Here is a 16,125-nt window from a genome sequence, read left to right as displayed (position 1 = left end):
GCAAAAGAAGTGAAGAAGCAGATGAGAAATGGAAAAGGAAACAGCTGCAGTCGTAGTGGCAGATGTGTGTGTGAGTGTGTGTTGTGCACAGGTAATCCACCCTCTCTGCAGGTGTGTAAAACTTACTGCCCCCTGCTGCTCTCAGGTGGAATCAACATCCAGCAGATCGTAACCTCAACCTGAACAGTCAGCTGCCATCAGGACCTCAAACTCAGGGCTCAGAGAATCAACTTAAACCTAAAAAGACAAATTCCAAAACTCAAATAAATAAATTCTTTAAACAATAGAAGCTGGTGCGTTTAAATAAGCAACGATCAAAGACAAAGTTATCTTCACTCATTTATCAGGAAATGGCCAAAAGCAGCTGAAAGCTCAGGAAGATTAAAGCTAGTAAGTGGAGGTTGAGTTTGCTGAAACTCGTGGCTGGAGTGAAAGAAAATGCATCGATCCACAGTATGAAAGAATGAGTTAATGAACTTTCACGCTCAGTATAAAGAACATTTTGCAGCATCTCTTCATTTTTACAAATGTTTTTTGTTTGTTCACTGAACACGAGCTTGACCAGGACTGATACAGATAATCAATATGTTCATTAGTGACATGTTATTGATAGGGGGCACCAGCACCAGCACTGGAGCTGTTTGTTTGTTTTCAGACTGTTTGCTGTATTTATGTGTTTAAAGGGTCAGACTTTTATACAGTTTATAGTTTTTTTTTCATCTCAGTGGAGAATAAATTTTAATAGTCTCCTGGTTTATGTGAATACAGTGTGTATGTGCAGAGTTTGAGATTTGATTGCTGCATTTTGAAGCTTTACTGCAGAGACCAGAACAAATATACACATCGTCAGTGCACAGTGTAGGTTTTATTAGTGACCGTCTGTTCTCCTCAGTGTGGGTCAGATATATATCCGTTCTTTTTCTGATTTAATGAACCAATTTCCCCTCAGAGATTCAATACATTCCTTCCTCTCTTCTAAGTTTGCCACACATAAACCCCTCTCTCACAGAATAACTGAATTAATTGTCCATATTTTGTGCAGACGCCGGCTGCTGATGTGTTTTTTTTCCTTCCTCCAAATTGGACGTACTGTTTTTATTTACAGTTTAGAGACAAACACCTCAGTTATTCAGTATATGATCAATCAGCCTGCCATCTTCGCACTGCAGTGTGTATTTTATATTTTTTTGTTCTTTGTGTGCAGCAGATCGTCAGTGTGAGAAGATGTGGAGGCTTTATTGGAATTGGGGGTTGGGAAGGTGCTGCTGCCGTGATTTTATCCTGCTTTAAAGACACAGAGAGACAGACAGAGAGGAGAGGAGAGCGGGGGGAAGGGGTAAAGATGGCGGTGAAGAAAGGTTGAGGGGGTGGTGGGAGGCCGGCTGGATGGGTTGCAGAGGTGGAGGTGCAGCGGGGTGGAGGGATGCAGCAGCTTTCACTGGAGAGGGTGTGTGTTTCTGTGTGTGTGTCGGAGGAGGAGGGGCTCTGTCAAAGCCGATGGGGGTATACATTATGTTTTATGGTTACGAGGGGACGCATAAATCACTGTTTCATTAAACGGCTTCAGTCTCCGAGCGCTGCCCCCTCTCCCAGTGGGACATCCCTCTTTTCTCTCCTTCTTTTTTCCCCTCCATCCTTTCTTTACCTCGTCCTCCATCTTTCTCTGCTCTCACCACCTCCACACTAGCTTCTCAAAACTGACCCTCCGTCCTCCTCCATCACTCCATCTACCCCCCTTTCTCTCTCTCTCTCGCTCCTTCTCCATGAGCTGCCATCGCCCATCGACTCAGCCTGGACGCCAGACAGCCGTGACACAATGAGGTCAAAGGTCAGAGTAACAACAACAGGAAAAACCAGAGCCAGTGTCAAGGTTGAAGAGAAGGAAAGAAAGAAATGTAGAAAAACAATGAAGGAGAAACAGCTCTTTATTTAAATAAATAGGAAAAAGAAGCACTACTTGTCGTCTCCACTCAGGCGAGACATCATGAACCGAAACACTATCTGATATTTTTTCTTTTTTTTTGTTGTTGTAAAATTTCTATGAATGATGCACAGTTGGTTTGGAAACTTTTTCTGTTTTTTTTTTTTTTCTGGCAACTGAAAACAAAGATTTCTCTACAGTCTACAGATGATACAGAGACAACATCATCTTCAACATATAAAAATACTATGACAAAATCAAAAAATCGCATTATAAGCTTATAATATATATTACAATCTGTTAGGCTGCTACTGTGTGTAGATGTATTGCAGTTATAATAATAATAATAAAAGCTACATTAGTTTAATTCTGATTTATGACACAACTCGGCCTTTATGGAAAAAAAACACCTCAAAAATAAAACAAATAAAAACATGTTAAAACTTAATATTACACACCTTTTATTTTAGTTTCACATCCATATAAATTACATGTCATCATATATAAAAGCTACATTTTCTGTGTGGCAATTTGTGTGTGATGCGTTCACTGGCTCTTCTGACAAACGGGGAGAGGAAGCAGTTTGATCGGAACAAACGTTGCTGCATCGTCGTATAATGAGGCTCATTATCGGGGGACGGCGTCTTACAATGACACACACAACCACACACACACATTTCTGTACTTCTATACTTGTGAGGACCTTCATTCACATCATACGTTCTGCAGCCTGTGACCTTAACCCTTCTTATTTTGAGGAATATAAACAAACTTTCTTAATTTAACAAACCATTTACCGTTTACCGTTTCAGACACTCAGTGGTTTCTATTCTTTCTGTGCAACATAAAAATCCATTAGCAGAGTCCTGAAATTTGCTTCTTTGCTTGTTTACATTTATTTTGGTCAAACTTACATGATTGCTGTGAGGTAATTAGAGCTTTTTGATAATCTAATATTTATTTTTTAAAGCTGAAATGCTAAATATTTGCTGGTTTCAGCTCCTCAGATGTGAAGATTTGATGCTTCTTATATGAAATCAAACTCAAATCTCAGATTTTTCTTCTATTTTCTGACATTTCATGGGCAAACAATTACTCAACAAAGTAAATAAAAATAATCTTTGTGACACTAGAAGTAATACAGTGCAGGATATTCAAATCAGTTTGCTCTTAAACTGCATAAAGTTTGACAAAATTAATGTTCATGTTCACGTTACTTAACTCAAACAAGCTCCGGTTGTCTGCCCAAACTTTTTCATATTCTACAGAAATGAAAGGAAACCAATGGATGTCTTAAAGTGTAGGAAAATCACACGTTCAACCAAACCGCTAATACTCAATAATGTGCATTTAAAAATAGAACTCGACGCTACAGTGAGTCACTATCGGAAAGTAACGAGACGGACCAGCAGAGTAACGGCTAGGTGGTTAGCATGCTAACATTCCAGCGCTGGAAACACATTTTGATCAGTACTGAAAAAGTAGTGAGGCTTAATCCCCAGCCCCAACTTTAACCTAATTCCCTAAACCAGCTCTTTTAAAAAAACATGACCTCCCTCTGAAGGTTACTAAAACAGTCCTCACAAAGATAGAAGGACAAGAACAAACACACCGCCCCCACCCACCCGTCTACACTGGGAGAAAGGGCGTCTGGTGAGCAGCGATGGGAACGTGTCACAACCCCTTCTGCTGTCCCCCGTGAACTCCGTCACCTCTGACCTTTCGGCTGTGCTCATGTCATGTTAGAGGAAGTGGAACGAGACGACAGCGTCCATTTTTATTTATGAATATTAAACAAAGTATTTGTCAACTGACAGCAGCAGATGTGATGATTTGAACGTTGTGGATCGCAGACGTTAACAGACTCCACCTGGATTATATTTCAGATTTTAAATAGCTGAAGCGTTACCGCAGGTTTTGCTGCCAGCGAGGTGCACGATATTCCAAAATGTTATGAAATGAGCATCTTACCTTTAAATGTAACCTGACTCGTCTTTAAAGGCCTGTTCAGCTTATCGGTTTTTTTAATTACATTTATTTGGACAGGGAACTTTCCACGCACCTGTACTTCAATCACAACTGGAAGAACAAACTGAGGACTTGATGCTTAATCCCTTATCAGTGTAGTAGAAATAGGAGGAGTCAGGTCTGCGTGAACTTTGTCTGAGAGAGTGTCAGATTTACCTGTGAAACCTTTTGCTTCACAAGCGACTTGAGACTTAGTACCTTTGTTTCCTGCGACCGTGAGGGAATGAAGAGCAGCACTTAACCAGCCACACATCAGAGACACGTACGAGAAGGCATATGGAGGCTTTTCAACACACGAGTATTAAGAATGAGCTGGAGTTAGGTAGTTAGCGCGCAGGTGTCCCCGCAGCAGGTGAAGAAGAGGAAGATGACGATGAGGTTGACTCGTTGATTTCATGTCTCGAGAGGGAAGAACTGTCTTATGTTACAAAACTGCGTCTGTGCGCAAAAAACACACAAAACAAACACCGAGAATGTCTGTTTATCAGTGATAGGATCCCTACAGTGTGTGTACCTCTTTAGCTTGGTGTGTGTGTGTGTGTGTGTGTGTGTGACTGTGTGTATATGTGCGCACCATTACATCCGCAGCACTACACACACTCCTTGCAGCCACATTCCACAGGCTTCTCCACGTCCTGCGTAAACGAGGTCCCGTCGTCGCATTCGAAGGTGAGCCGCCGGCGTCTGACCCTCAGGGGAGCGCAGCAGGGCGCGGCGGCGGCGGCAGCGACACCCGGCTCGGTCCCCGCCTGGCACCGACCCTGGCATTCGACCCAGGAGAAAGGTTTGGAGGTCTGGCAGAGGACGGTGCCGCGCTGCAGCCGGTGGTAGTCTCTCACCGGCTCACCTCGACACGGGGACTCTGAGGACGGAAACACACGAGACCTCAGGAGTTAAAGGGCCAATCATCTTCATTTTGTCAAGAAAACTAGGATGAAAAGTACTTTCTGACAGCCTAGTTTAAGTGAGACTAAAATTAAATACAAAACCATCTTTGAAATGAGAGCTATTAATTAATTAACTAAACTAAATGTGTTGCGTTTCTTGTCAATAAATGATAATATTAAAGATGGACAAATTACAGAACTAATTACTGTTTTGTTCAGAAGTTAATTTAGCTACTTAACCTGTCACGCTATTATTAACAATGTTATCTGACATTACCAGTTCTTCAAGGAGACAGATTCATGGAGTAAATTAATCTACAATCTTAGAAAGAAGAGGCAGAAAAACCAGCTGAGACAAACTATGAACATGCCGACATTTATAATTAAAAATACATGACAAAAAATGAGACTCAAATGTGTTTAGTTTTTGTTATTAACTAATCATCTTAAAACTGAAAGCTCTTTCCAGAGACAGACCCTTCATCACAGTTCCTAAAAAAATGAAAATCTTTTGTGATTATGGTGAAACAACTTGTCAGATTTTGATTAAAAACCAGTTTGACATCAGTTTATGACAAAGCAGCATTTTCCACTGTTTTAACAAATGATACAGTTTGATGTGTAAACAGCAGTGAAAAAGTAAAATGTCCTCAAAATGGGAAAATCAAAAAAATATCAAATACTTTTCTTTAACTTTTTAATTCCAAAATACAGATTCATTACCGGTTGTTCGATGACACCAACTCCTGCATTTGGCACGTTTTCATTTTCAAGCAAGTTTCAAATGTTTCTGGCATGAATGTGACGTAAAACAAATATCTAATGCATGAATATGAATGTGTTCCTGTGGACGGCACTAATTCTGGGATCAGACTTGACAGCTCAATTATAGGCAATGAAAATGTGCTTTCTGCTTTTAGGGCGCCTGATGAGGCCCTGACAGGAAGACCTGCACCTATCAGTTTACTTTCTTCACATGCCAGGAGTCAGTCTGAGTGTTGTTGCCATTGGAGGGGTGTGTGATAATATTTAGGTGGGTCATATGTGACAAAGTAACGTCCAGATGAATGTCAGGACCAAAGGTTCCTCAGCAGAACTTTGTGTTAGAACGAGATGACCGATGTTATTCACTTCATCCACCAGTGGTCATGATGTTATGGCTGATCGGTGTATATCATGCTCAGGCGTTAGCGAGCTTCCTCACCTATATCACAGCTCTCTCCGGTGTATCCCTGCTCACAGATGCAGCGCTCTCCCTCCTCCGTCTCCCGACACTGGCCGTGCAGACACTGCAGGCCCTGGCAGGACCCCGCCGGCTCCCCCTGCAGGTTACACAGCGCGCCACGGTATCCCTCCTCGCAGTCGCAGCGGTACGTCTGCGCATCCAGCACCACGCACACACCTTTCACACACCTGGACGAAAAAAAAAAACAGAGCGAAGGCAGTGAGGGAGGACAGAAACCTGACGGTAAAAAGGATTTCTAAATGTCACATTAACCCTTTTACTCTGCGTCGCTATAATGTGGAGTGACATTTGTAAAGAGGACAAATTTCAACGTAAAGTGCGTGATTGGTGCAACATCTGAAATGTCTTTAAATGCCAGAACAAACCACACTCACTTGCTGCCTTCACACGGAGACACACCGGTTGCCGTGGTGACAACATCCACTCCAGTAAGGGCTCCTGTTATTGGCTGGTCACAGTGTTGTCCTGTCCAACCTGTCTGACAGTGACACTGGGGACCCTATGACACGATGAGGATATGTTTACCACTTCATGTTGAGAGAGTACAATACATTTTATACCAAAGTAACATATATATATATATATATGTGTAGGCCTATGTATGTAAAACATGAAACTTCTCTTCTGCCTCCATTATTTTGTGTCCCTGAAAAGTTTTGGAGAGCCCTTGAGAACTACAATGCTGTGCTTGCTTGATATGACATCCTATATAAAATAAAATTATATTCAAGTGTTCTTCACTACATTATTAATCATCAGAGAGACCTCAACTATTGAAACACTCAGACGAAGAGAAACAGGGACAGATTTTGACATTGAGTGCAACTTCAGGGACAATCTAGACAAAAACTAAATTATCTCAAAATGAGACCGTAACAGAAAAAAATTAATATAGAAAATGCCTGAAGTGGTTTTAAATTGAAACAGAAAATTGTATGGCTCCTTGAGGCAGATGGACCACAATAGGAGAAGACCACCAACAGGAGAAATCCGAGGCTGCGGTGGGTGCAGGGTCATCAAAACTTCCAGCATCTTGTAGAATCCATGAAACGAAAAACTGAGGCTGTTTTGAGAGCAAAGGGAGGAACTACCCAGTGTTATTATGGTGTTCCTAATAAAGTGAAGTGAGTGGAAGTTGGTTGTGTCTCTTACCTGTGCAGCATTGGGTTGGCAGACGCCGTGGAGGCAGTAGAGTTTGCGGCAGGCCTGGCAGCCCGGCACCACCCCGGGCTTCATGTGGCTGCGGGTGAAATCCTGCAGCTCGTGGTTGATGTAAAGATTCCTGATGCAGCCGTGGAAACTGGACACGTTGAGGGTCTGAGAGGAGAGAGCCAGGGAGGCCGGCATCACCTCCTCTGGCATACCTGCACAGACAGAGAGATCTTTTTGACACCTCTGGTCCATAATTAGAAAGCTTAGTGTCTGAGTTCAGGTGTATTTACCCTCCACTTCTGCTCTTACCTCCCACATACAGAGGGGCCTCCCCTGTCGCCAGCTGGCTCCGGCCCTGACTGTCCAGAGTCGTCGGCTCTCCTCCGTCCACGGACAGGTTCACCATCCGGTTAAAGGTCACCAGCTCCACTGTGTGGAAACGCCCGTCGTTCACTGTCTCAGTGCTGCGTGCAGAAAGAGTTTCTTTAGCTGTTTTGCTGATGCACACTGTGGCTCCATGTTCAACTTGGATGCAGCTGTAAACCAAACACCCGTCACGTCACAGCGCTCACCCACAGACAAACAACATAAAGGCAATAACACAACCTTAAACTAAAATGGCAGATGGTAAATGGCTTCATTTATATAAATAGCTACATCCAGACAGCACTTTTATCTACTGCACTTTACAATTTGCCCGTCATTCTCCAATTCAGACACACACTCTCTCACCAATGGCAAGATGCTGGTCTGACCATCAGGAGCAATTTGGGGTTTGTTGTCTTCCCCAGCGACACTTTGACAAATGGACAGGAGGAGCAGGGGATCAAATCACACTTCAATGCTTTTTTTGGTATCAACAAAAATGTGCCTGCAGCATTGAGAGCAGGAAAATGTTTGGTCTTATCTTGGTTTGTTCTTGATTTAAATCCTAGTTTCAGACTGTGTTTTCTGTTAAATAAAAAGCAGCTTTGTAGAAAAACTTCTATTCCTACGACCAAGGTATCAGTTTATTAGATAATTATTAGACTGCAAACACAACTGATCAAAACGACTAGAGTGCAGAAATAATCCATGCACGTCCAGCCTCTCTCTTTTGCTCCACATTTCCTGTGTGCAGTTATTTATCAGTTAATACTTACTTCCCTTGTAGCATTAGTGTGGTATCCGCTGACTCCTGAGAAACATGTCTACACTGGTTAATCTTCAGGTTTGGAGGCAAAACAATGAACTAAACGAGTGTGAATGCGGCAGAGCTGGGAGTTAATCTTCAGTGTTTTCTGCACGACCAGCAACCATGTCACATTACATGGAGCCTTATAAAACAGTGACCCCGTTACTTCGATAAAACAGTGTGATAAACATCCCCACCAACTTCCTTCTGTTGACAACTGTTACAATATTGCATTAAGTGCTCTCAAACACTGACCATCTTTCCTCTATCACGCTCTTTACATTTCTAATTTTTGTCACTTCTTCGTTAATCTTTTTTGCTCCCTCACCGTTCTCTGCATCTTTTTTTCAGCAGGTGATTTGCCATGATCCCAGTCTCCTCATATTTGCAGCTGCTCATCACACAAATAGCCTCAGAGTGTGTGTGTGTGTGCATGTGTGTGTGTTTGTGTGTGGCTGGCCGAGCCTCCTCCTCCTCCTCCTCCTCCTCCTCCTCCTCACCAGTGAACCATCCAAACATTTAAGCACTCGACACCTGATCAAGTGGACACTCAGCTTAAAGTGTCCTCCGGCTGCATCGGTGATTAAACCAGCATACCCACACAGCCCGATGTCATCTGTCCACGTTCCCAAACGCTGCAGGATTCTCTCTGAGCAACAGCTCAGATCATGCACCAACACGCTCCGAGCCACGTTGCCGGGCTACAGCGAGCGGAGAGAGGCTGCCGAGGGCCTGACGGGAGTCCGGCGGATCGCTCGGTTCAATTAACACTCAGCTTTCAAAATCCGACGATGAGAACTCGCTAATCAATCCGCGGCTGCCGGCTGGAGTCTCGTGGTTTAATGATGTTAAACGTGGTCAGGTTCAGCAGGTGTCCCCCAAGACCCCCACACAGAAAAATACAGCTCTAACAATCTCTGCTAGAAATAAAACAGGAGGAATTTTACCTCAAAGAAGCAAAATTATACAACTTCTCACCTGGTGCATGTGAGCTACCTGCTTGTACTCTGTTTGTGTTTATTTAAAATGGCTGAAAAGCAGATTAATATGTAACTAATGACAAAATGTGACTAAAAATCTAATTTCACATCCTAACTTCTCTTTGTTTCTCCAGGCATTACCTGACTTTCTTTGTTGTAAGAGGGAGAGAGAGTTTACAGTAAACTGGTGACCGGTTTTGCTTTACAGCACAAAATTCAACATGTGGATGAGCAGAAACGACCTGCTTTTTTCAGAAAATCATCGTATGTTTCAGTGAAAATCAAAAACAATGAGCACTATCTACAGAAATGACCCATCAGCCACTGCTGCGTACTATCTGCGTGTGTGTGTGTGTGTCTACCTGTAAATAGCGGTGGCAGGTTGGTTCCCAGGATCGTAGGTGACCCTCACATGACCCCGGTGGAGCTCCACAGCGATTGGCTCGTCGTCTCCGTTATAGAGCAGGATACCGTTGTCCTCTGCTGTTGACACCTGAAGCACACACACAAAACACACCAATCAAAGCACGTGTGTGTTTGTATCTGAGTCTCTGAGTGCCACATGCAGTATGATGTCTCTGTCCTCACCTGCAGCGTGATGTTGGCTTGAGGCCAGTTCTTGACGTCTTGAAGCTGAACATAAGAGTCTCTGTCGACGAAGTTGACGCTGACCAGCTTCTCGCAGCTCTGACCCTCGAAGCCCGGCAGACACTGACACAGCGCGGCGCCCGTCTTCTCCACGCAGGGGGCACCGTTCTGACACCGAGCCAGCTGGCAGGGTGACGGGGGATTAAGGGCCACCTCACAAAACTCTCCACTGATGACGAAAAAGAAACAAAGAAACAAAAGCATTTTTCTTGAACTTGCTGGGTCTGATTCCAGCAGTTTAAGCCGCTGACTACCACTCAGTCAGAGGGAGATCGATCGTACCTGCTCGCCAAAGCTACAAAGAGCAATAACAGGTGTTCAGGAGCAGAGTGACAGAGGCTCCATTCTCCCTGTTACAGACCAGTGCACCTATCAAAATGAATCTGAAGTGTTATTTTAAGCAAATTTACTGCTTTTTAAGATAATCTTTAACCAAATTTAAGACAGATTTTTGGGTAAATTGTTGTTTTCTTATTCAAGCATTGCAGGTAAGTGTAAAAGCTAAGTAGTATATATGTCTAAATAGGAAAATGGTTTTTAGAGTGCGTTAGGTTCATGTGTATTCTGCAGGTAAGTGCAAGTACAAAGTAAAAATAAAATGATTGAGGTTTAGAGATTTGTAACATTAGAAATGTGGATTTTCACACAGAAGATAAAATGTTTGTGGCAAAAATATAAAACTGCTTAATGACTTTTAAGGCTTTGTATTTATAAAACTGAATTTAAGACTTTTCAAGGACCTGCAGAAACCTTGATAAAAGGAAACTGTGTTTCTAATTGCCAGTTTTTCCAGGTACAGTATCCACAATGTCCCTTCTGTTCCTAGTGTTCCTGTAATTCCCGGTTTTCCTAGTGTTACCTGTATCCCTGTGGACAGACGCAGGTGTAGCCGTCCAGATGGTCGACACACTGAGCTCCGTTCTGACAGCGATGATCCACACACTCATTGTAATCTATACCGCAGTCTGGCCCCACCCAACCTGGGATACACACACACCTGGAACACACACACACACATACTGCTTGACACATGGTGTAGGATTTTGGGGAGTCAACACAGATCTCAGCAAAATGTACCTTTGTGTATGTTTATCTACATGTGTCTGTATTTTTAATCTCATCTGGGATCTGAAACTTTGCTGAGCCTCGCAGTGATAAAGTGAGAGGTGTGTGTTTGTGTGTGTGTTGTCACCTGGGGCCGGTGGGTGTGCTGATGCAGGTAGACTGATGCTGACAGGGGTTTCTGCCTGGAGAACACACACTTTCCTCTTCTTCACAAAACAGACCTGTGAACGAGAGGAGACAAAGTCAAAAACAGTTTGTTTATAATTTATATTTTTAAATTCAGGAAGGAGGAAGGAGGAAGCAGACGCCGGTGTCGTACCTGCGTAGTTCAGAGGACACAAGCAGGTGTAGTTGCCAACTCCATCCACACAGGTGGCGCCGTTCTCACATCCGTGGTCCTGACAGTCATCCACGTTCACCTCGCAGAAAGTGCCGTGGAAACCAAACGCACACGCACAGCTGGATGAATAAAAACAGAGGAACAACAACGATGAAAAACTCCGGATACTACTCGCTACATTCACAAATACCTGCACGTCTGTATGAGTCTATGCAGCATGCCTACTGTGCACTAATAGGTAGCAGCAGGTTAGCATGTCAGCTGTGTTGTTGTTAGAGGCTGGTATAATCTGATTTTATCTACTGGTTGTTTTTTAGGGTTTAGGACTCGTCACCTGAAGCCTCTGGTCTGTTCGTCGCTCAGGCAGGTTCCTCCGTTGGTGCAGGGATTACTGACACAAGCATCAACCGGAGTCTCACAGTGTTTACCCTGAAATATCACACACACAGAGCTCGTCAAAACACGCAGCATATTTTTGACAGGCGTGCAACATTAGATCAGATCCACTGAGTAATTTGATGGGATTATCAGAGGCAGATGTATATCACACGCGAACACACAGAAAATACTGGATCAGTGGTTTTAAACGTGCAGATTCTGGTGTGGAAATGGATTGTTGTGTGTGTGCAAGGTGACTAGATCACGCGAGCCTCTCTGCAGCACGCAACACACACACACACACAACATAAACATACACACACACACACACACACACACACTCAGCTGGTATACCGTGAATCCAGCCTTGCAGGTGCAGGTGTACAACTGTGTGTCGTGGACTTGGCAGATGCCCTGGTTCTGGCAGGGGGAGGTCATGCATGGACTACATTTGGCCTGAACAGATGCCTCCACAGGACCTGATAACACACACACACACACACACACCACAGAGAGAGAGAGAGAGAGAGAGAGAGAGAGAAATCATTAACAAGACAAGACAGAAAACTGTCTCAGCTCAAATCTGAGCTCAGGAGCAAGAAATATTCTGATTTTCAAGATTTTTATTGACTGTGTAAATACAGCCAGTGTGTGGCGTTAAATCTGTGGATTTATCTATGTTTGTTAGGATTATTAAAGGACGTTATAACTGGATTAAATGAATCAATTATATAAAAACCTGGGTGAAAATTAGATTCTAAAAATACTGTTTATCTCTCTGTAATTTAAATGTTTATTGTTGTCTTTATTCAGGCACATCATTTGAAACTCATTTGTGTTTTCACGCATTTTTTCCTTTTCACATTTAATTGTGCTCTGCTGTGGGAAAAAAACCCAGACAGTAACGACATTCGTCTATATGTTTGCTTTTTACATAACCTGAAGGCAACACCTGGTTGAGACAGGGCTGATTCTGACTGATAGCACGTCAGTCACTTCACAGAGCGATCTTAAGAACGTGTCAATCACATGCCAAGGAGATTGGCAGGCGTTCAGTAAACACAAAAAATCACAACAAAAAAAACAGTTATTTGATAGAATTTCAAGGTGCAAGGGAGCAGAAAATTGGGATGAAAATGAAGCTATGAAAATGTACACTGTCACCGTGTTATTCTTATTATTCCTAGGTGAACACGAGGAACATTAGCTTCCCTGATACAGGAGCAACTTCTATTAGTAGAACAATTCAGGTGTCAGTCACAAAAAAAGAAATCTGTTATTTTGACTGTGCACCAGGTCGATGTCTGACTTGTTTTACTGTAAATGAACAAGGAGGAGGCGACATTGTCTTCTGTGTGTCAAAACAACATGAAGATGAATTAAAAAAATCGCTCTGAGATACGTTTAACTTCAACTGATAGTGAAAACATGTGGGAGCTCTGCGGCGCTTCATCCTGTTTGCAAAAAGCTTCATGTGAGATGTGGGGAAACATTAATCACGGCGAGCGATCACAATGAATTTTACAGCGCTAGAACGTTTTGATGTTTAAAAATACAACAATTAGCACCTTTGCCAATGCACACTGGGTTTGTTAAAAAAGTCACTAATGTAAAGTTCACACCATAAAGAGTGGGATCGAATCCTTAAACTTGCCAATGTTAGGCTGTGTGCTTTTCACTGGTGTTATGTTTAAACAGAAATTTAACTCCTCTAAATGTTTTTTGTCTTTTATTATTTCACAACTTTAATCTACTGTAGGATTAATTGAGCTTTTTAATTTGCAGTTTAAAATGACTGAAAGCAAATCCCTCAGCACAAAAATAAAACACTGAATAAAACATCGTTCTTTGTATTATCACACAGTTAAATCGTCACCGGTGCCGCTCATTGTTTTAGAAGTCACACAATGAGCTGACTGCAGATTAACGCCTGGCTGATATAGCAGCACGAGTGAAAACTTAGAATAATGTGACAGCAAACTTTGCTTGTGCAGCTCTTTTCTTTGTAAAGTGTGTCACAGGAAAAAGAAGGAAAGCAAACAATGGAAACAAAGCAAATGCAAGTGGATACAAACAATGCACTGTGCAAACAATTAGATCATCAAACACAGGAGGCTAAATATTAAGTTAGAAGCATCAGTGAGCATGCATACATCTTTTAGTATAGAATAATGTGCTAGGACGGGATTTAAAACTTTAAAAGGATGCAACAGATGTAGCCTGTCTGATCTCAACAGGAAGAGTTTTCAAAAAAAACGAGCTCAGGCCACAGATCTAAGAGGATGCACAGGCACATGAGGATGAAGTAAATCAAAGATATAGTTTGAAGCAAGGACATTTAGTGCTTTAAAGGTAATCAGAAGTATTTTAAAATCAATATGAAATCTAACAGGGAGCTTGTGTAAAAGGTAATGTGTTCATATTTCTAGGTGACAGTTCTAACTCAGGCAGACCAGCTGTAGTAGGTGGAGGGAGCTCAGACTGATACTAACGTAAATTACACTGCAGTAGTCCAGATGAGGAAAATGCTGAGGCAGCAGACTGCACAACACTCTGTACTTCACCAAAAGAGCGAGCTGCATCAAACATTAGATCAATTTAGATTCACTCATTCGCCAGACACTTTTATTCCAAGTGACTTGCCCAAGGACACTTCATCACATAGACAGGAGGAGCTGGGGATTGAACCACCAACCCTGCAATCAGCGGACATCCCACTCTACCACCCGAGCAACAACTGCCCAAAAACAGACTGCATTTATATACCGCTTTCAACCATCAAAGCGCTTTACAATGTGTGTCTCATTCATCCATTCACACACTGAATAGATGTAGGTTTTTCTGGAACATATAGTCACGTATCATCTGCATAAGATTGATGAAGAGGATGGTGTGACACAAAGACAGAAACAGATCTCCTGTGTGAGGGGATTTTAGATGACAGATAAATAAATACAAATCAATAAATAAAAGCAAATACCAAATCTAGTAGAATACAACCTGAGGAAAAAATATTTAAAATAAACTATCTTATTATCTTTATCTACTTCTGTTGTTGCCATAGTGCATTTTCCTCCCGTAAAGCAAAACAAAACAAAAAAAGCAGGAAACAGAATTCTCAGAAGATGTCTATCTTCAGAAAAATTTGTTAAATGTTTCATTAAGGTATTTTTTTACTCCACGGTTAAAGAGTCTGTGGTGTCTCCAGCTGTGACAGGTGTGTGGGAGTGAAAGCGCTCGACTCCTGATGAAGGTCACACGGACTAAAAAAGCTTTGTGCTCTTAAATCATTTTACAGATTAAATGACAGAATCACACATGATTAAAATACTCAATTAACTTTTGTATTCATCACAAATCACTGAAGACCACAGATGATTTTAGTATTATATGAATAGGTTTTTAAAAAAGCATGTCAGGTCAATTTGATTTATGAATAAAGTTGAATATTTTAATTGAGGAACAAAGAGCACTTTCTAAAGTGCAAGAGAGTAGAGCTGTTATTTCATGCAAAGTCTCAAGGAGTTGATGTGCTTCCTGTTAACTTACCCAGACACTGAAACTTGTCGGCGGGTGTGGTGAGCAGCAGCTTGCCCTCCATGCCGCGGGGGCCGGCACAGCGGGCGATGCCGGGCTCCTTGTAGCCGCTCTTCACCCAGTCCGACAACCAGAGCAGACGGCAGTCACAGTACAGAGGGTTGGCTCCGATCGCACTGAAGAAATGAAGAGATAAAGAAGAGTCAGCTCACAGACAGAGGAGAGAGGATCTGTGGAGAAAGGAGGAGAAGGAAGGAAAGATGGGAGAAAAGAATTGAAATTGAAAAGGTGGGGAAGACGGAAATTCGTCCAGATTTATAAAAATTAAAATTCCCTCCAGACCTTCCTGATATATCGCATTCACTAAAATAGGACAGACGTGAAGTCACAGAGACCTTGACCTTTGAACACTCATCCTTGAACGTTTGGGCCAAATTTGAAGAAATTCCCTCATGGCCTTCCTTAAGACAGTCAAACCTGAAAACATAATACGTCCAGCCACAGCTGTCACCAGCATGGAGAGCAGGAGGCTGAGAGAATGGAAATCAATCTCCTCGTTTTAAGAGGTGGCTCAATGATATGGTTTGCCATCTTTATTTAGTGGAGACTCATCTGACTCATTAAGATTTCAGGTGATCATTTCACAAAGCAAATGAACTGGGCTGCAAATTAGTGATGTACATTGACTTTTTGTGACTCCACGTAGTTTATCTGACTTTTTAAAATCCTGCTCACTGGTCATCTCCAGACTGTGACAATGTACAGACAA

General features: G+C 42.4%; 1 protein-coding gene across 3 annotated transcripts in view; it reads right to left on the bottom strand.

Moving 5' to 3' along the window:
- Nucleotides 1-1,907: 1,907 nt before the first annotated feature.
- The window catches only part of LOC108880824 (slit homolog 1 protein), a 58,567-nt gene continuing 44,349 nt past the window's right edge, over nucleotides 1,908-16,125 (bottom strand). For 2 of the 3 annotated variants that reach the window (XM_018672543.2, XM_018672542.2), the window contains 13 exons: nucleotides 15,369-15,532; nucleotides 12,174-12,298; nucleotides 11,776-11,870; nucleotides 11,421-11,560; nucleotides 11,229-11,322; nucleotides 10,896-11,033; nucleotides 9,977-10,205; nucleotides 9,751-9,881; nucleotides 7,544-7,698; nucleotides 7,235-7,446; nucleotides 6,457-6,581; nucleotides 6,041-6,249; nucleotides 1,908-4,811 (listed from right to left, as the gene is read on the bottom strand). In XM_018672543.2, coding sequence (XP_018528059.1) covers nucleotides 4,540-4,811; nucleotides 6,041-6,249; nucleotides 6,457-6,581; nucleotides 7,235-7,446; nucleotides 7,544-7,698; nucleotides 9,751-9,881; nucleotides 9,977-10,205; nucleotides 10,896-11,033; nucleotides 11,229-11,322; nucleotides 11,421-11,560; nucleotides 11,776-11,870; nucleotides 12,174-12,298; nucleotides 15,369-15,532 — 2,089 coding nt within the window. In that variant the 3' untranslated portion in view covers nucleotides 1,908-4,539. The remainder of the gene's footprint in view (nucleotides 4,812-6,040; nucleotides 6,250-6,456; nucleotides 6,582-7,234; nucleotides 7,447-7,543; nucleotides 7,699-9,750; nucleotides 9,882-9,976; nucleotides 10,206-10,895; nucleotides 11,034-11,228; nucleotides 11,323-11,420; nucleotides 11,561-11,775; nucleotides 11,871-12,173; nucleotides 12,299-15,368; nucleotides 15,533-16,125) is intronic. The other variant, XM_018672544.2, reaches the window with a different exon arrangement.

The sequence above is a fragment of the Lates calcarifer genome, linkage group LG5 (genome assembly GCF_001640805.2).
Source record: "Lates calcarifer isolate ASB-BC8 linkage group LG5, TLL_Latcal_v3, whole genome shotgun sequence".
NCBI classification, from domain to species: domain Eukaryota; kingdom Metazoa; phylum Chordata; class Actinopteri; family Centropomidae; genus Lates; species Lates calcarifer.
Note: the sequence above shows the minus strand (reverse complement) of the source record. Positions and strands in the feature narration are given on the sequence as shown.